Source organism: Tympanuchus pallidicinctus, unplaced genomic scaffold (genome assembly GCF_026119805.1).
Source record: "Tympanuchus pallidicinctus isolate F22 unplaced genomic scaffold, pur_lepc_1.0 scaffold6, whole genome shotgun sequence".
Lineage (NCBI taxonomy): Eukaryota > Metazoa > Chordata > Aves > Galliformes > Phasianidae > Tympanuchus > Tympanuchus pallidicinctus.
In genome coordinates, this window is record NW_026294780.1 from 13,777,044 (window position 1) to 13,789,219 (window position 12,176).

Below are 12,176 nucleotides of genomic sequence, written 5' to 3' on the forward strand. Positions count from 1 at the left end.
GATCCATGGGCTCTCAGCAGCCTTTAGTAACTGGCCAGTCCAAAGCATATCCCCTCTTTTTCATACAAAATGCCATGAAATTGCTATTCTACCTCCCAGCTGACTCTGGAGTCCCTTATGCAGACAGGGCATAGTGAGCAGGTAGGGCACACAGAAGGCTCTGCTGAATCAAGCAGGCCTTTGCTGCTGGTGTCAGTGGAGCACAGTAACTGTGAATTCACTATCTTTTGTGTTCTCTTGTGCTCTGTAGTAGTGAGGATATCTTTATGTGTTGTTTAATACCAAACTTACTGGTCATTGTACCATCATAAAAGTTAGTTGTAGTACATGTTCTGCAAGCAAATTCTTCTTCTTCACCTCTGTAGGCTGAAGATACCCTCCTGCACTATCTGACCTGTGGGGGAGGGATTCAGTTGCAACTCCTACTCTGTCTTTTCTGTAATCAAAGGAACTCAAGCCAGTGCACTTGAAGTGCTTGAATGCGATCTCTCTGCTTCTTGTAACCATCAGGTTGCAGATGTCATAGTGTTCCTCATTTGCTCTTTCCCTTTCCCAGCTCCTTGCCCCAGTCTCATTCCTCAGATCATGTCAGAGGTGAAAAGCTGACTGCAATACTTTCTTTTGGTGCAGATATTGATGAGTGCAAAGTGCAGCACGGTGGCTGTAACCAGATCTGCCTCAACAAGCTCGGCAGCTACCGCTGCTCATGCTACAGTGGGTATGCTCTCAAAGACAGCAAAACGTGTGAAGGTAAGCCTTCCTGTCCTGCCTCCCACTCCAGCAGAAGCTGAGGTCTGGGATAGTAACAGGTGCTCATGCCATCACTGTATCCTGGCTTCTCTGTGGTCCCACCACACTGCTCTCTTGTGACCCTAGTACAAGCCAGATTCACAGAGGTCCATGGCTGGGGTTGTGCTAAATCAGTGTAACTGATCAGTGCTTGTATCCTGACACTGAGAGGAGGAAGGGCTGCCAAGGTGCATTGCTACACTCCTTCCAAATCTCATGAGCTGTAGTGTATGCGATTATAGTTTTTATTTTGCTTATTTATTGTTTCATTTTTCCAAATTTAGGTAAGTGCAGCAGCAAGTAATTAACTGAGATGGATAAAGACAGATAAATGCATGTTTTGTTAATAGCTGCAGAAAGGCTCTTGTGAAGGCACACCACTGTTTGACATGACTGTTTGACACTGGGAGCAGAACCTGGAGATCTGAAGTAAATGTCTGAAATGGTGGAGTGAATTTACGTAACAGAACTTGAGCAACTGAGATTTTAAAAGCGTTAAGGAAATGCGTGCTGAGACATACACTCATTAGTGATCACAGATAGCTGTTAATGTTTTTTTGTGTCTTCTGAAAAACAAGCAAGTCTGCTTATACACCCCCTATGGATGGAATGACATGGTTCTGAGCAGTTCACATATCTGACTCAATGTATTTATGCTGACAGGCAAAAAGAGCAGGGTTTTATTTCTGTGTCACTTCTGCTGTTTGAAGTGATGATGGTATGGCCTACATGGCATCCCTTGTAATGTGTACACACACACAGATGAGCTGATGTTACCTTTGAATTGTAGTGTTTATTAGAACGCAGTGAGTATCACACACAAGCTACGTGTCCATGCCCAGCCAGCATGTTGCTGGTGTTCATAGCAGATGCAATTAATGCTAGCTGGGATTTTTAATTGCATTTTAATGCTTTTGTGCATTTTGACAGTCTCCGGCTGTTAATTCTTATCATTTTGTGCATACACTACAGCATTAGTTTTTGCCTGTTGATTATAGACTGGGCTATAGATAGACTACCACAGACTACTTCAAATACATGGGAAAATCACAAAGTGTAACATGCAGTTGTAGTTTTAACATGTTAGAAAGCAAAGGTAAATATGAAATTCTATACTACAAATGTTTTTCCAGTACTAAGATTTTGCTGGGTATTAGTTACCAAGTTAGAAAAGCGTTTGCTTGTTTTTACGGGCCTCCAGTTCCAGTCCATTGCCTGCCTTTGTATGTACAACAGCCACACAACATCTCTCAGACAAGGCTTGTTCTTTGTGACAGTCCTTCTTCCTCAGTTCCCCTTTGCTAGTGCAGATTGGCAGATTTGGATCTCAGTTTTGTGAATGTGCTGAAGGAAAAAAAAGATAGTTTGCTCGTCTGAGAACAGAAATCTCAGCTTTTCCACAGACTGAGTGCTGTTTCTGTGTTTTATTAAAAATCATACAGCTTTTCCTCATTTCCTGGTGGCTGCTTTTGATCCCCCAGTTTCAGCCCCATGGACAGTGGGTTTTTGGTTTTGCACAGGGTTGCTCTGTTTCGTTTCCAGGCTGATTTCGCATTGTTCTTTCCAATGGTGTTTGATGGCTTAAAGAAAGAAGCAACAACTGGTTTTGAAAGCCTGACATTATCCCTTATATCTAGATGAGCCCTAAAGGTAGATTCTTAAAGATACTGTTTTTTCATTTACCAGAATAGAGGGATCACTTGAGCCTGAACCCACTCCAGTGTGCAAACAATGAAGTGATTTTACTCATCTCATGTAGTGTTGTTTAATTGCTTGTTTTGCAGACATAGATGAGTGCGCGGCATCAGCAGACATCTGTGGAGAAGCTCACTGTAAAAATCTGATAAGCTCATATGAATGTGTTTGTGATGCAGGCTACAGGTATGATGAGCAGAGAAAGACTTGTGATGGTAAGCTCATAAACACAATAGCGTTATTACATGCTCTGAAGCTATTAGAGAAATAACCAGAAATTGATCGTCAGGGTTCAGTAAAAAAGGTCTTACTGCCTTTCACTATTTGTGAGCAACACACTGAGTTTGCAGTGATTTTTAGTACATGAACCAATCTGTAGGAGACAGAGTACTGAGATTTCTTGAACTTATGAGAATTACAAGATCTGATGGAAGCTCAGAAGTATCTGTGCATGTTGTTGTCTCTCCTTGTATACTCTGGTATAAAGTACCGTCTGTGGATATGGAGCACATGAGCACAGGCAGGTGAAAGATGGTACAAAATAACACTGTTAACTCTTTTTTTTTTTTCACCAAATAATTCATGTTCAGATAAATCTGGTAGCTGTTTTCTTCTCTCTTCTTTGCTGGTCTTTGTAGATATAAATGAATGTGAAGAACAGCTGTGTGAACAGATGTGTGTCAACTTGCCAGGGAGTTACACTTGTCATTGTGATGGCAGAGGGGGAGTAAAACTTTCCCAGGACATGAATACATGTGAGGTATGTCAGACTTCATTGATATAACTGCAGAATGATCTTTTAATTTACATTGCAATTGAGAATAACTAACGAAGCGCTGGACCAAAGCCATTTGAGCTGAGTGACCAGCAGGAGGGAGTCAGAGTGCCAAGGGTGCATGAGCTGGGGGCAGTAGCTCACCAGGTAAGACAGAGGGGTCTTGTTAGCCTTTTATGGAAGTCTGTTCACTCAGAGTCTCTCTTCTTAGGCTTCTGCTGTTCCAGTCCAAAAAGAACGTGACAGTGACCATAGAATAGAATCTCACATTAATCTAGATTGAAAAAGACCTTCAAGATCACAAAGTCTAGCCATCAACGTGATTTGCTGAGTCTCATCACTAGAACCCTAGTTCTACAACCACACGTCTTTTAATTACCTCCAGGGACGAGGAATCCACCAATTCCCCCTTCCTATGCTTGACCAGGATAGCCCAGCAGCCCTCTGTTAAGCCATGAGTTACGACTAGTTGCACAAGCTGATCGGAGTTAGGCCCAGTAGGACCAAGAGGAAAGGTGTCAGGGCATACCATGTAAGTTGCAAAACAGCACTAGGGCTTTGTACATCCCTGATCATTTGATTATACATTCCTGAGCATTTGATGGGCTTCAGTGGCAAAGGCTCCTTCTGTGTAAACCAGCCAAGAGCTGGTAGTGTTGCAGGCCCCGAGTTGCAGTAGAAAACCTTATGCTGTACCTTAAGAATGTGATTTCATTTCGCAACAGGAAAGCATTCAATCAAGGCAAAGAGGAGGAGAGAGGGAAGGAAAGATTAAATGTTTCCAGAACTAAAACAGATATTTTGAGAATTAAACCATTGAAATGCCTTAGCTTGCTGTATGTATAGTAGCTGTGTGTTTGAGAAAAGAAGGCAAACTGCTTGGTTCTTATTCTGTTGTGTGAGAAGAGTAAGTGCTCAAAAAATGTGTTTTGATTATAGAACATAATACCATGTGTGCCTTTTGCTGTTGCAAAAAGTGTTAAATCCTTATACCTGGGGAGGATGTTCAGTGGGACTCCTGTCATCAGACTGCGCTTTAAGAGGAAACAACTGACAAGGTGAGGACAATTTTGAAGGACAGCTGAATGTGCTGACCAGCTCTGATGCATGCAGTGGAGTCACTAAAGTAATGATTGTTTCCATGACCATATTTATTTGTTTGAATTATGGAGTCCTGTCTTGCAAAACATTATCCAAACCAGTAATTGAGAAAAGCGGTCATGACCGCAGAGCTCCTTAGATAATTTCTAAAATACAGTAATGTATTTCTTATTCTTGATGCCATTTTAAAATCCGTCTTCACAGCTAAAGTCTTTTCAAGAGTGCATTAAAAGCTAGTATGTTTTAACAGACCGTAACTGCTAGAGCTGATGCTATCTGTATGGAAAGTACTGGTGGTTTTTGAACTCTGCATAACTAATTTATTTCTTGACACCTGTGCGGTCAGACTTGTGGCTGAGTTCGACTTTAGAACCTTTGATCCTGAAGGTATCCTTTTCTTTGCTGGAGGCCATCAAGACAGCACTTGGGTAGTCTTGGCTTTGCGCAAAGGACGGTTAGAGCTGCAGCTGAAATACAGTGGAATAGGCCGCGTGACCAGCAGTGGACCGCTCATCAACCATGGCATGTGGCAGACGGTGAGTATGGACTGCTTCTGGGAGCTTGCCTTTCTTTGCTTCTTCCTTCTGGGCTCTGTTAAGCATGGCTAGACTCTGTGTACTCTTTGTATTTTTGAGAAGATGCTTTTCTAGGCTGTTCATTTGAGCTTCTGCTTGCACACATTGTCTGTGGAAAGGCGAGAATGGGATGCTTTTCCAAATAAGTTAAATCTTACTTTATATCCAGTGTAAACTAGATAGCAGCACTAGTTTGCATGTGATGTTACTTTGAGAAGATGCCTTCTAGTTGGGGTTTGGCAGGGAGAAAGAGGAAGATCTTTTAAGGAAGTCTCCAAGGAGGGTTAGTTTTGCCTATGATACGTGTGTTTGTTATGGGTTATTTATTGGTTTAGTGACAGGGCTCAGCTCTGGGCCTTGACAGATCTACTATGCTACACTATGCATTTTTTAACTCCTCAAGCCTGTTTATAAACAAAACATTCAATTTCCCTTGTAAATATATTGGAGTCTGTTAGAAATGGTGTGACTTGCTGCTTATTAATAACATAATCCCAGCAGTCTCAAGAGAAGATGCGCTGCATCTTGGAGCTGGTGAGGCTTTACTTTCTTGGTACTCTCAGAATATCTCCTGGTGATTCAGGAAGTATCATAGAGTATTACCATTTGTGGCAGGCTCGTAAAAAGAGTCCTATAGCAGGATCTATAATTAGATTGCAATTTATATATGCCTTTTCCCCTTTTTTGTCTTTTCTCATTTATTTAGTAGTGTTATCTTTAAGTTGATGTGTCTGTTGGGCAGAAGGTAGGAAGTTCTTTGTTAACTTACATAGTGTTGCAGAAGTTTAACAGACCAGCAAGGCAGAGTTAGAGGCTGAGCAACACATAGGAGACATACAGATATGAGTAGCTGAACCATTTTCTGTTCTAACTTTTCTTAGCGTTAAGAAAAATAGAATTACATATTAAAGAAAAAAGGTGGGAAAAGATTTGATTCTAATGAATACAAGAAGTGCATGCATTGCCAGCTCCTGATATTTGATAATATTTCCAGTGAACAAGATGGTTTTTAATTCAGTTCCTTTACTGCCATTGAAAGAATTTTAGACTCCAAATAGGATCTGTAGAGGTTCAGCAAAGCTGTAAATAATATGTATGACATGCTGTATCTGGGCAGGTAGGGATAGCCTTGAAGTACTTCTTTCTGAATTAAAGATTAGTCCTGCTAATTTGCAGTATGGTGAATCTAATTGCCTGCACAGGGAAGATGCTGGTAGGAGATGTGAAAAGCAGAACTGATGCCACTCAGATGGTTTAGGAGTTACAAAAAGCTGTTATTACCATGCTAAGCCATTTAAGACAGGAGTGTAACGTACTTCTTGAGTGCCAGACCGCATTATGAAGGAATTACAAACTTTCCTGTACTAGTTTTGGTGGGAGATATCAGAAGCATATTTTCTATCTTCAAGCAGTGCAAAATGTTCAAACACTTGGGAGTTGCAGAGTAAACAGTACAAAGGCTGTGTTTGCTTCTTGCAGGGAGAGAAGGGAGTTTGATAAAAGTAATTATCGTTTTCAGGCAGCAAGTACAGTTGCTGGTCTCCTGCCAGTCCTCAGTGCCAGGGCTCTTATCTCCATGCATTGTCATACCCAAGGAATTGACTGAGTTGCTGCAGCAGTGAGATTGGTTTGCTTTTCTGTAGAGATCATAGAATCATGGAATATCCCAAGTTGGAAGGGCCCATGAGGATCATAGATTTCAGCTCTTGCCCCACATGGCACCGCCTACCATTCAAACCCTATGTCTGAAACCATTGTCCCAACTTTCCTTGAATGCCAGCAGATAGCCCTGTGGGTGCTGTGGTGTCTGTGTTAGTGACCAGCAGCCACGCAGTGCTGCTGTTACCTTGGGCTAAATGGGACCATTTCTCCTTATTCCTTTGTCTGGTGTGGTTTTGAATTTGGGAAGTCCTATTGAGGAAAGGTTGTTGCTTTTAACCTGTCTCCATGAAGTCACATATTCCAAGCGTGGAACTCTCATGCATTTTTCAACTTCATCTTCAGTGAAGCACAACCCAGAACTCCTTGGTCACAGTCCAGACTCAAGTGCCATTTGGGAGCGCTTAGTTTTGGTTTGACCTGGATTTTGGGTATTGGTGGGAACTTCACAGATCTGAGGAAACAGTAATTTTCCTATTTAACTTTCAGCAGATAGAGAAAAATATATATATATATACTTATTCATTTATTTATTTATTGCTATTTAAAAGCAAATTAAAAAAAATCAACAGTTCTTGATCTCGAACAAAAGTTCAAGAATTTTGAAAACTTCAGGCCAATATTTCTACTGAGGTATACTCTCTGATGTTGATCTGTCCTAATCTACTTCTAGGTGATTGTTCCCAGCATTGAAAACACGAAAGAGCAAGCCTCAGGAAAAGCTTTTAATACAGTGATGTGTGTGTAATCCAGCTGAATGAGGTGGCATGTATGATCTGATGAGAGTAGATAATGCAGTCACCTTTTGTTTGTCTTGATTTCACTCCCCAAATCATCATTTATTTTCCTATTTGCAATGTCTAGTACTAGTATGTGGACAGTATGATTGGCACAAATAACAGCTTATTCAGGCTGGCAGTTAAGCAATCCCAAGCAGATTCATCTTTGGCTCTTACCCAGCAACTGTCTGTAGCCCAGTCCCTTGCCGAGCAACCCACTTGCTTTTGAGCAAGGAGCAGACAGAGTTAGCCAAGGCAGGATGCCAGAAATCAAAATTGTATGCCCTTCTGGCTAATCCTTTTGGGATCATCGAGCTCTCTCTTGGCAGTCTCCAAGCAGACTGTGGCACAGTACTCAATGCTCTTTGCAGCAGGATGAGCCATTACCACAGGCTGTTGTGTGTCAGCCTTGGGCTTCTCCTCCTTCTCTCTCCCCATGGATCTGGCAGCTTCGTAGTGTTTCTCTGTGCAGCCTGGTCTCTTCCTTTGTAAGGATGCAACTTGTCACAGGTTGTTGTTCCTGTGTGACATCCTACGTAAAGCAATTCCACTCAGATTGTGGCAAGTTTTTGAAATTTCAGTGAGGACAGACTGTTCTTTAAAGCAGCTTTTAGGAGATGTGGAGATACAACTCGCAGAGACCTTCTGAAAGAAAATGTGCTTATTGCACGTTTTTATGGCCCTCTCCAATGTGACATATTCGATTATTCTTTTTGGGGGGTCAGCACACAACAACTACACTTAGTGTGGCTGGAAGGCTTCTGCTTCCTTCACTGGGCCAACAAAGACACCTTCTTGTCTGTCTTTCCGACTTTTCCTTTCACAAGCTGTCACAGTAGGAAGTTTCTCATTAATAACACGTTCCTGCATTTAAATTTTGTTTAGGGCAACCTGCAGATGTCATGTAGTTGATCCGTTCAGTTAGTTGTGATGCTGTTCTGGAGTACCCGGGCTGTCTTTGCCATTAGGGGAACTCCAGATTGTTGAAGGTGGAACGTAAATTGACAGGTAAACAAAGTACCTTGGGAGCACACAATATTTCTGCATCCTGGGGATTTTGCTTGTGGCGTCTGTCCTTTAGTTGAGGCTGCAGCTCATTTCATACTGACATTTTCTGTTTACGATTTTATTTCTTCAGATCTCTGTTGAAGAACTTGAGAGAAGTTTGGTTGTAAAGGTCAACAGGGATGCAGTTATGAAAATAGCTGTGTCAGGGGACCTGTTTACCCTAGACAAAGGACTGTATCAGCTGAACCTGACAGTAGGAGGCATTCCCTTCAAAACAAAGGACCTTATTGTGCCGGTAAGAACAGCGCGATCACTTCTGTTGTTTTGTAGGTCTTGATTTTGTAGGGCTTGATTTCACTGATTTGTGCTGGGGTAATGTAGAGCCCTTCTGAGAGCAGTTCAGCCTGCCCTGAAACAGGCAGCATTATCACCTTCTGGATACAGATTTTTCTCCACTGAGTATAGAGAGAGCTGAAGCCAGGAGCAAAGCTGAAACTCTTGGTGAGATTGGGTGAGATGTATTCCACTCCAGGCCTACAGAATTAGGATACCACAGGACTGGAGCACATGGCAAAGCCCTGAGAACTAGCAGTGACCGTACTGTCTTGGAGATAGTGAGTGGCCCTGGCATGCCAGGAGACAGCGCTGGGCAAGGATAACATTGTGCCCTGTGGCTTTTTGTATTGTGACCAAAGTTTGAGCTTCATGGGTATTGCATCACAGCTGTGTTGCTCCTGACTTTTACTCTTTTGTTGCTGTAGGACCCAAAGGAAAACAGGAGTCTGTTTTTTCTTTCTAATTCAAGTAGGTAGAGCATACAAACGAAAGTTAGGGCACTCTGTGGATGAGATTGGATGATGCTGCATGTCTGAAATGGTTGCTGCTCAGGATGTCTTGTATGTCCACCACACACAGAGCTGGCACCTTGAAACTCAAATTGGCATCTCATTGTTTTTAAATGAGGTGACAAGCTTGTGGCTGGGGGACAGGCAGCGCAGCAGCTGAGGCAGGCTTCTGCTCCTCTCATGGAGTCATTCAGGGCCAGTGTTTCTCTGAAGCACTAAGCCAGGGGTGTGGTCTGGATACATGGTTAAGAGCCAAAAACTCCTGAGGTTTTTATCCTGGCTCACACACTTAATTCTCTCTGCTTCAGTTAACTGGGGAGAATGCTGCTGGTTGAGGCGTTTTGCAGGGAGCCTTCTCTTTACACATTACCTTGTGTTTTAATGCTGGAGTTGGGTCCAGGATAACAGCACGAGAAGGTGGAAGGAACAAGGTGTGCAGAATAGCATGCACAGCCACCCCTTTCTTAAGCCAGAACACAGCTTCCACCGTGACCAAGCCCAAAATGATGTGTCTCATGAAGGCTGTTTTGCAATGACGCAGAGGATTTATTTACCCTTCCATTTGGCCTCCAGTGCTCGCAATGCAGAACTATGGGAGTCACAAAGCCCTAGCTATAAAGCTTTAGAATTAATTGCAGTAATGCTGTGCAGCGTGTAGAAGCAACAGAATCATTACAACCAAATGAGTGGTTGCCCTAGACACTGCCCTTCAGTCCTGAAGAAACAAGCTGAGCCCAGAGCAGTTTCATGGGGAATATTGACCATTCAGGCTGCAGTATCGGGGTTGCCACCAGTTGATTTCCATGTTTTTGGCATATCAAAGTAATTTATCCTATTCGATATCATAATATCCTCTGCACCTGAAATAGCCATTCTTCACTCAGCAGTAGTTTAAGGTGTGAGATAGTGATTTTCTTCCTAGATAAACCCTCGGCTGGATGGCTGCTTGCGGGCATGGAACTGGCTGAATGGGGAGGACAGCACTATCCAAGAGACCATAAAGATGAATGAAAGGATGCAATGCTTTGCTGTAGCAGGACGAGGGTCTTTCTATCCTGGCCGAGGTTTTGCTATATTTAATCTTACTTACAGTAAGTACTTCTGTTGTTTTTTTTTCTGACTGTTCTCCTGCCATTAAACGTATGTGGTTAATAAACAGTTATAATTCTGTAGGTATGCCTAGCTCAGTGTTGACTGATGCAGAAGAGACTGCTAGCTGAGGATGGCGAAGAAGTGGATAACTTGTGATTCACAGCAAAGGAAGGCTTATTTATCATGGCTGGCTAGTAAGGACATGGCCAGCATGAGTTTGGTTCTCTGTGTGTGGCTCCAACAGTGCATTTCACACCTCAGCTGACTCCAGCTCAGCGGCAACACTGGAAGCTCCATAATCCCTCTGTCAGCACTGAAGCTGCCTCCAGCCTTGTCCATTCTCCTGAACAAGGAGAACTCCAAGTTGTAGTATCAGCTGTCTGTCATAGAATCATAGAATCCTTAGTGTAGGAAGGGACCTCTAAAGGCCGTCTAGTCCAATTCCACTGCACTGAACAGGGACACCACAGCTAGATCAAGTTGCCCAGGGCCTTACCCAGCCTGGCCTGTTTACCAGTCTGTTTACCATACAGATTCAAAAGCTGCAAATTATGGACAAAGTGCAGATGAGAGTGTTTCACACAGATGAGTCTTCAGCAGCTTCATTTTTATATCCTTCTTTCACCTACAGGCAGTAATCCTCCTCTTTTGTTGGGGATATCATTTACATTTATATTTAGAGTATTGCAAAATATGATGATCCAGCGTAGCTAATACATGTGGGAAGGCTGCAGGGACAATGGTCCTCATAGCCAGCATCAGTTTTTGAATTACAGGGACACTGGGTCAATAAGGAAGATGCCAGCAATTTTAATTCCATATTCAGCAGTTGAGACACAACATCACACAGTTCTGACAGGGTGATGATCAGGAGGTGATTAGTTGCTGATCAGTGTAGTGTGCTTTTTCAGCTTAATATAAGCTTTTATAGAAGCGTATGTCAGATTTGGACTTAGATGCCTTAGTGACTTTTTGACAGTCAAGAACAATGCCAGAACTGGGTGCCATGCCTTGCAGCAGTTCTCTGAATGTCGTGGCTTGACAGCCATGGGAATTTAAATCTCCTTTTGTGATAAAAAACTGAACTTTGTCTTCTGACATTTTGAAAAGCAGTGTTTCTGCAGGGATTGCAGAAAGTAAAAAGAGGAAACCGATGCCACTTTCTTCTCTGATTATATTTCAGGTGCTTTGGCATTTTTTCCTTAAAGAAATGTAGCAGTCCATGTGCTCATCCATCAGTCGTTTTCTACTGACAGAAACTGCACATTCTACCATTTCACCTGTTATTCTTATGTCTGTCTTGCTACGCTACTTTTGTTTTCTTTTTGTAGTGCAACCTTCCTCGGGGAATGAAAACAAAACAAGTTGGAAAATAGAAGTAAATGCTGTAATTCAGCCAGCAACAGATACTGGTGTGATGCTTGCTCTGGTTACAGAAGGAGCATCTGTCCCTTTATCATTGTCTTTGATCGACTATCACTCCACAAAGAAACTGAAGCAACAGGTACAGACTGAGCATTTTTCTACAGAAGACTCCTTGCTATTTTGGGGAACCTGGTAGTCATTTTCACAAAACAGCTGTCAAGTTATGCCTGCTTATTTGCACTTGCCAGTTCAGTACATGGTCTGGGGCTGGAGTGCTGAAGTCCTGCCTGTTAAGGATCTGTGTTGGACAGTTCTCATGAGCTCTTTGCAAATGTAGTCTAAGTAAAAGATGGAACTGGTCACTTGAATGCCAGCATATTTTCTTAAAATTTTCTGGCATAAAAGCTGTTCAACATCATAAGCGAAGGGTTTCCATTCTCTGGAGCTCAGTAATAATCACAAAGCAGACGAGTTTAGGTGTCACTCCAGACAT

General features: G+C 42.5%; 1 protein-coding gene across 1 annotated transcript in view; it reads left to right on the forward strand.

The window, feature by feature from the left end:
- The window catches only part of GAS6 (growth arrest specific 6), a 37,554-nt gene that overhangs the window by 22,484 nt on the left and 2,894 nt on the right, over window positions 1-12,176 (forward strand). The window contains exons 6-13 of the mRNA XM_052664742.1: window positions 631-750; window positions 2,574-2,699; window positions 3,123-3,244; window positions 4,199-4,317; window positions 4,707-4,896; window positions 8,512-8,676; window positions 10,149-10,317; window positions 11,650-11,822. Of these exons, the coding sequence (XP_052520702.1) occupies window positions 631-750; window positions 2,574-2,699; window positions 3,123-3,244; window positions 4,199-4,317; window positions 4,707-4,896; window positions 8,512-8,676; window positions 10,149-10,317; window positions 11,650-11,822 (1,184 nt within the window). The remainder of the gene's footprint in view (window positions 1-630; window positions 751-2,573; window positions 2,700-3,122; window positions 3,245-4,198; window positions 4,318-4,706; window positions 4,897-8,511; window positions 8,677-10,148; window positions 10,318-11,649; window positions 11,823-12,176) is intronic.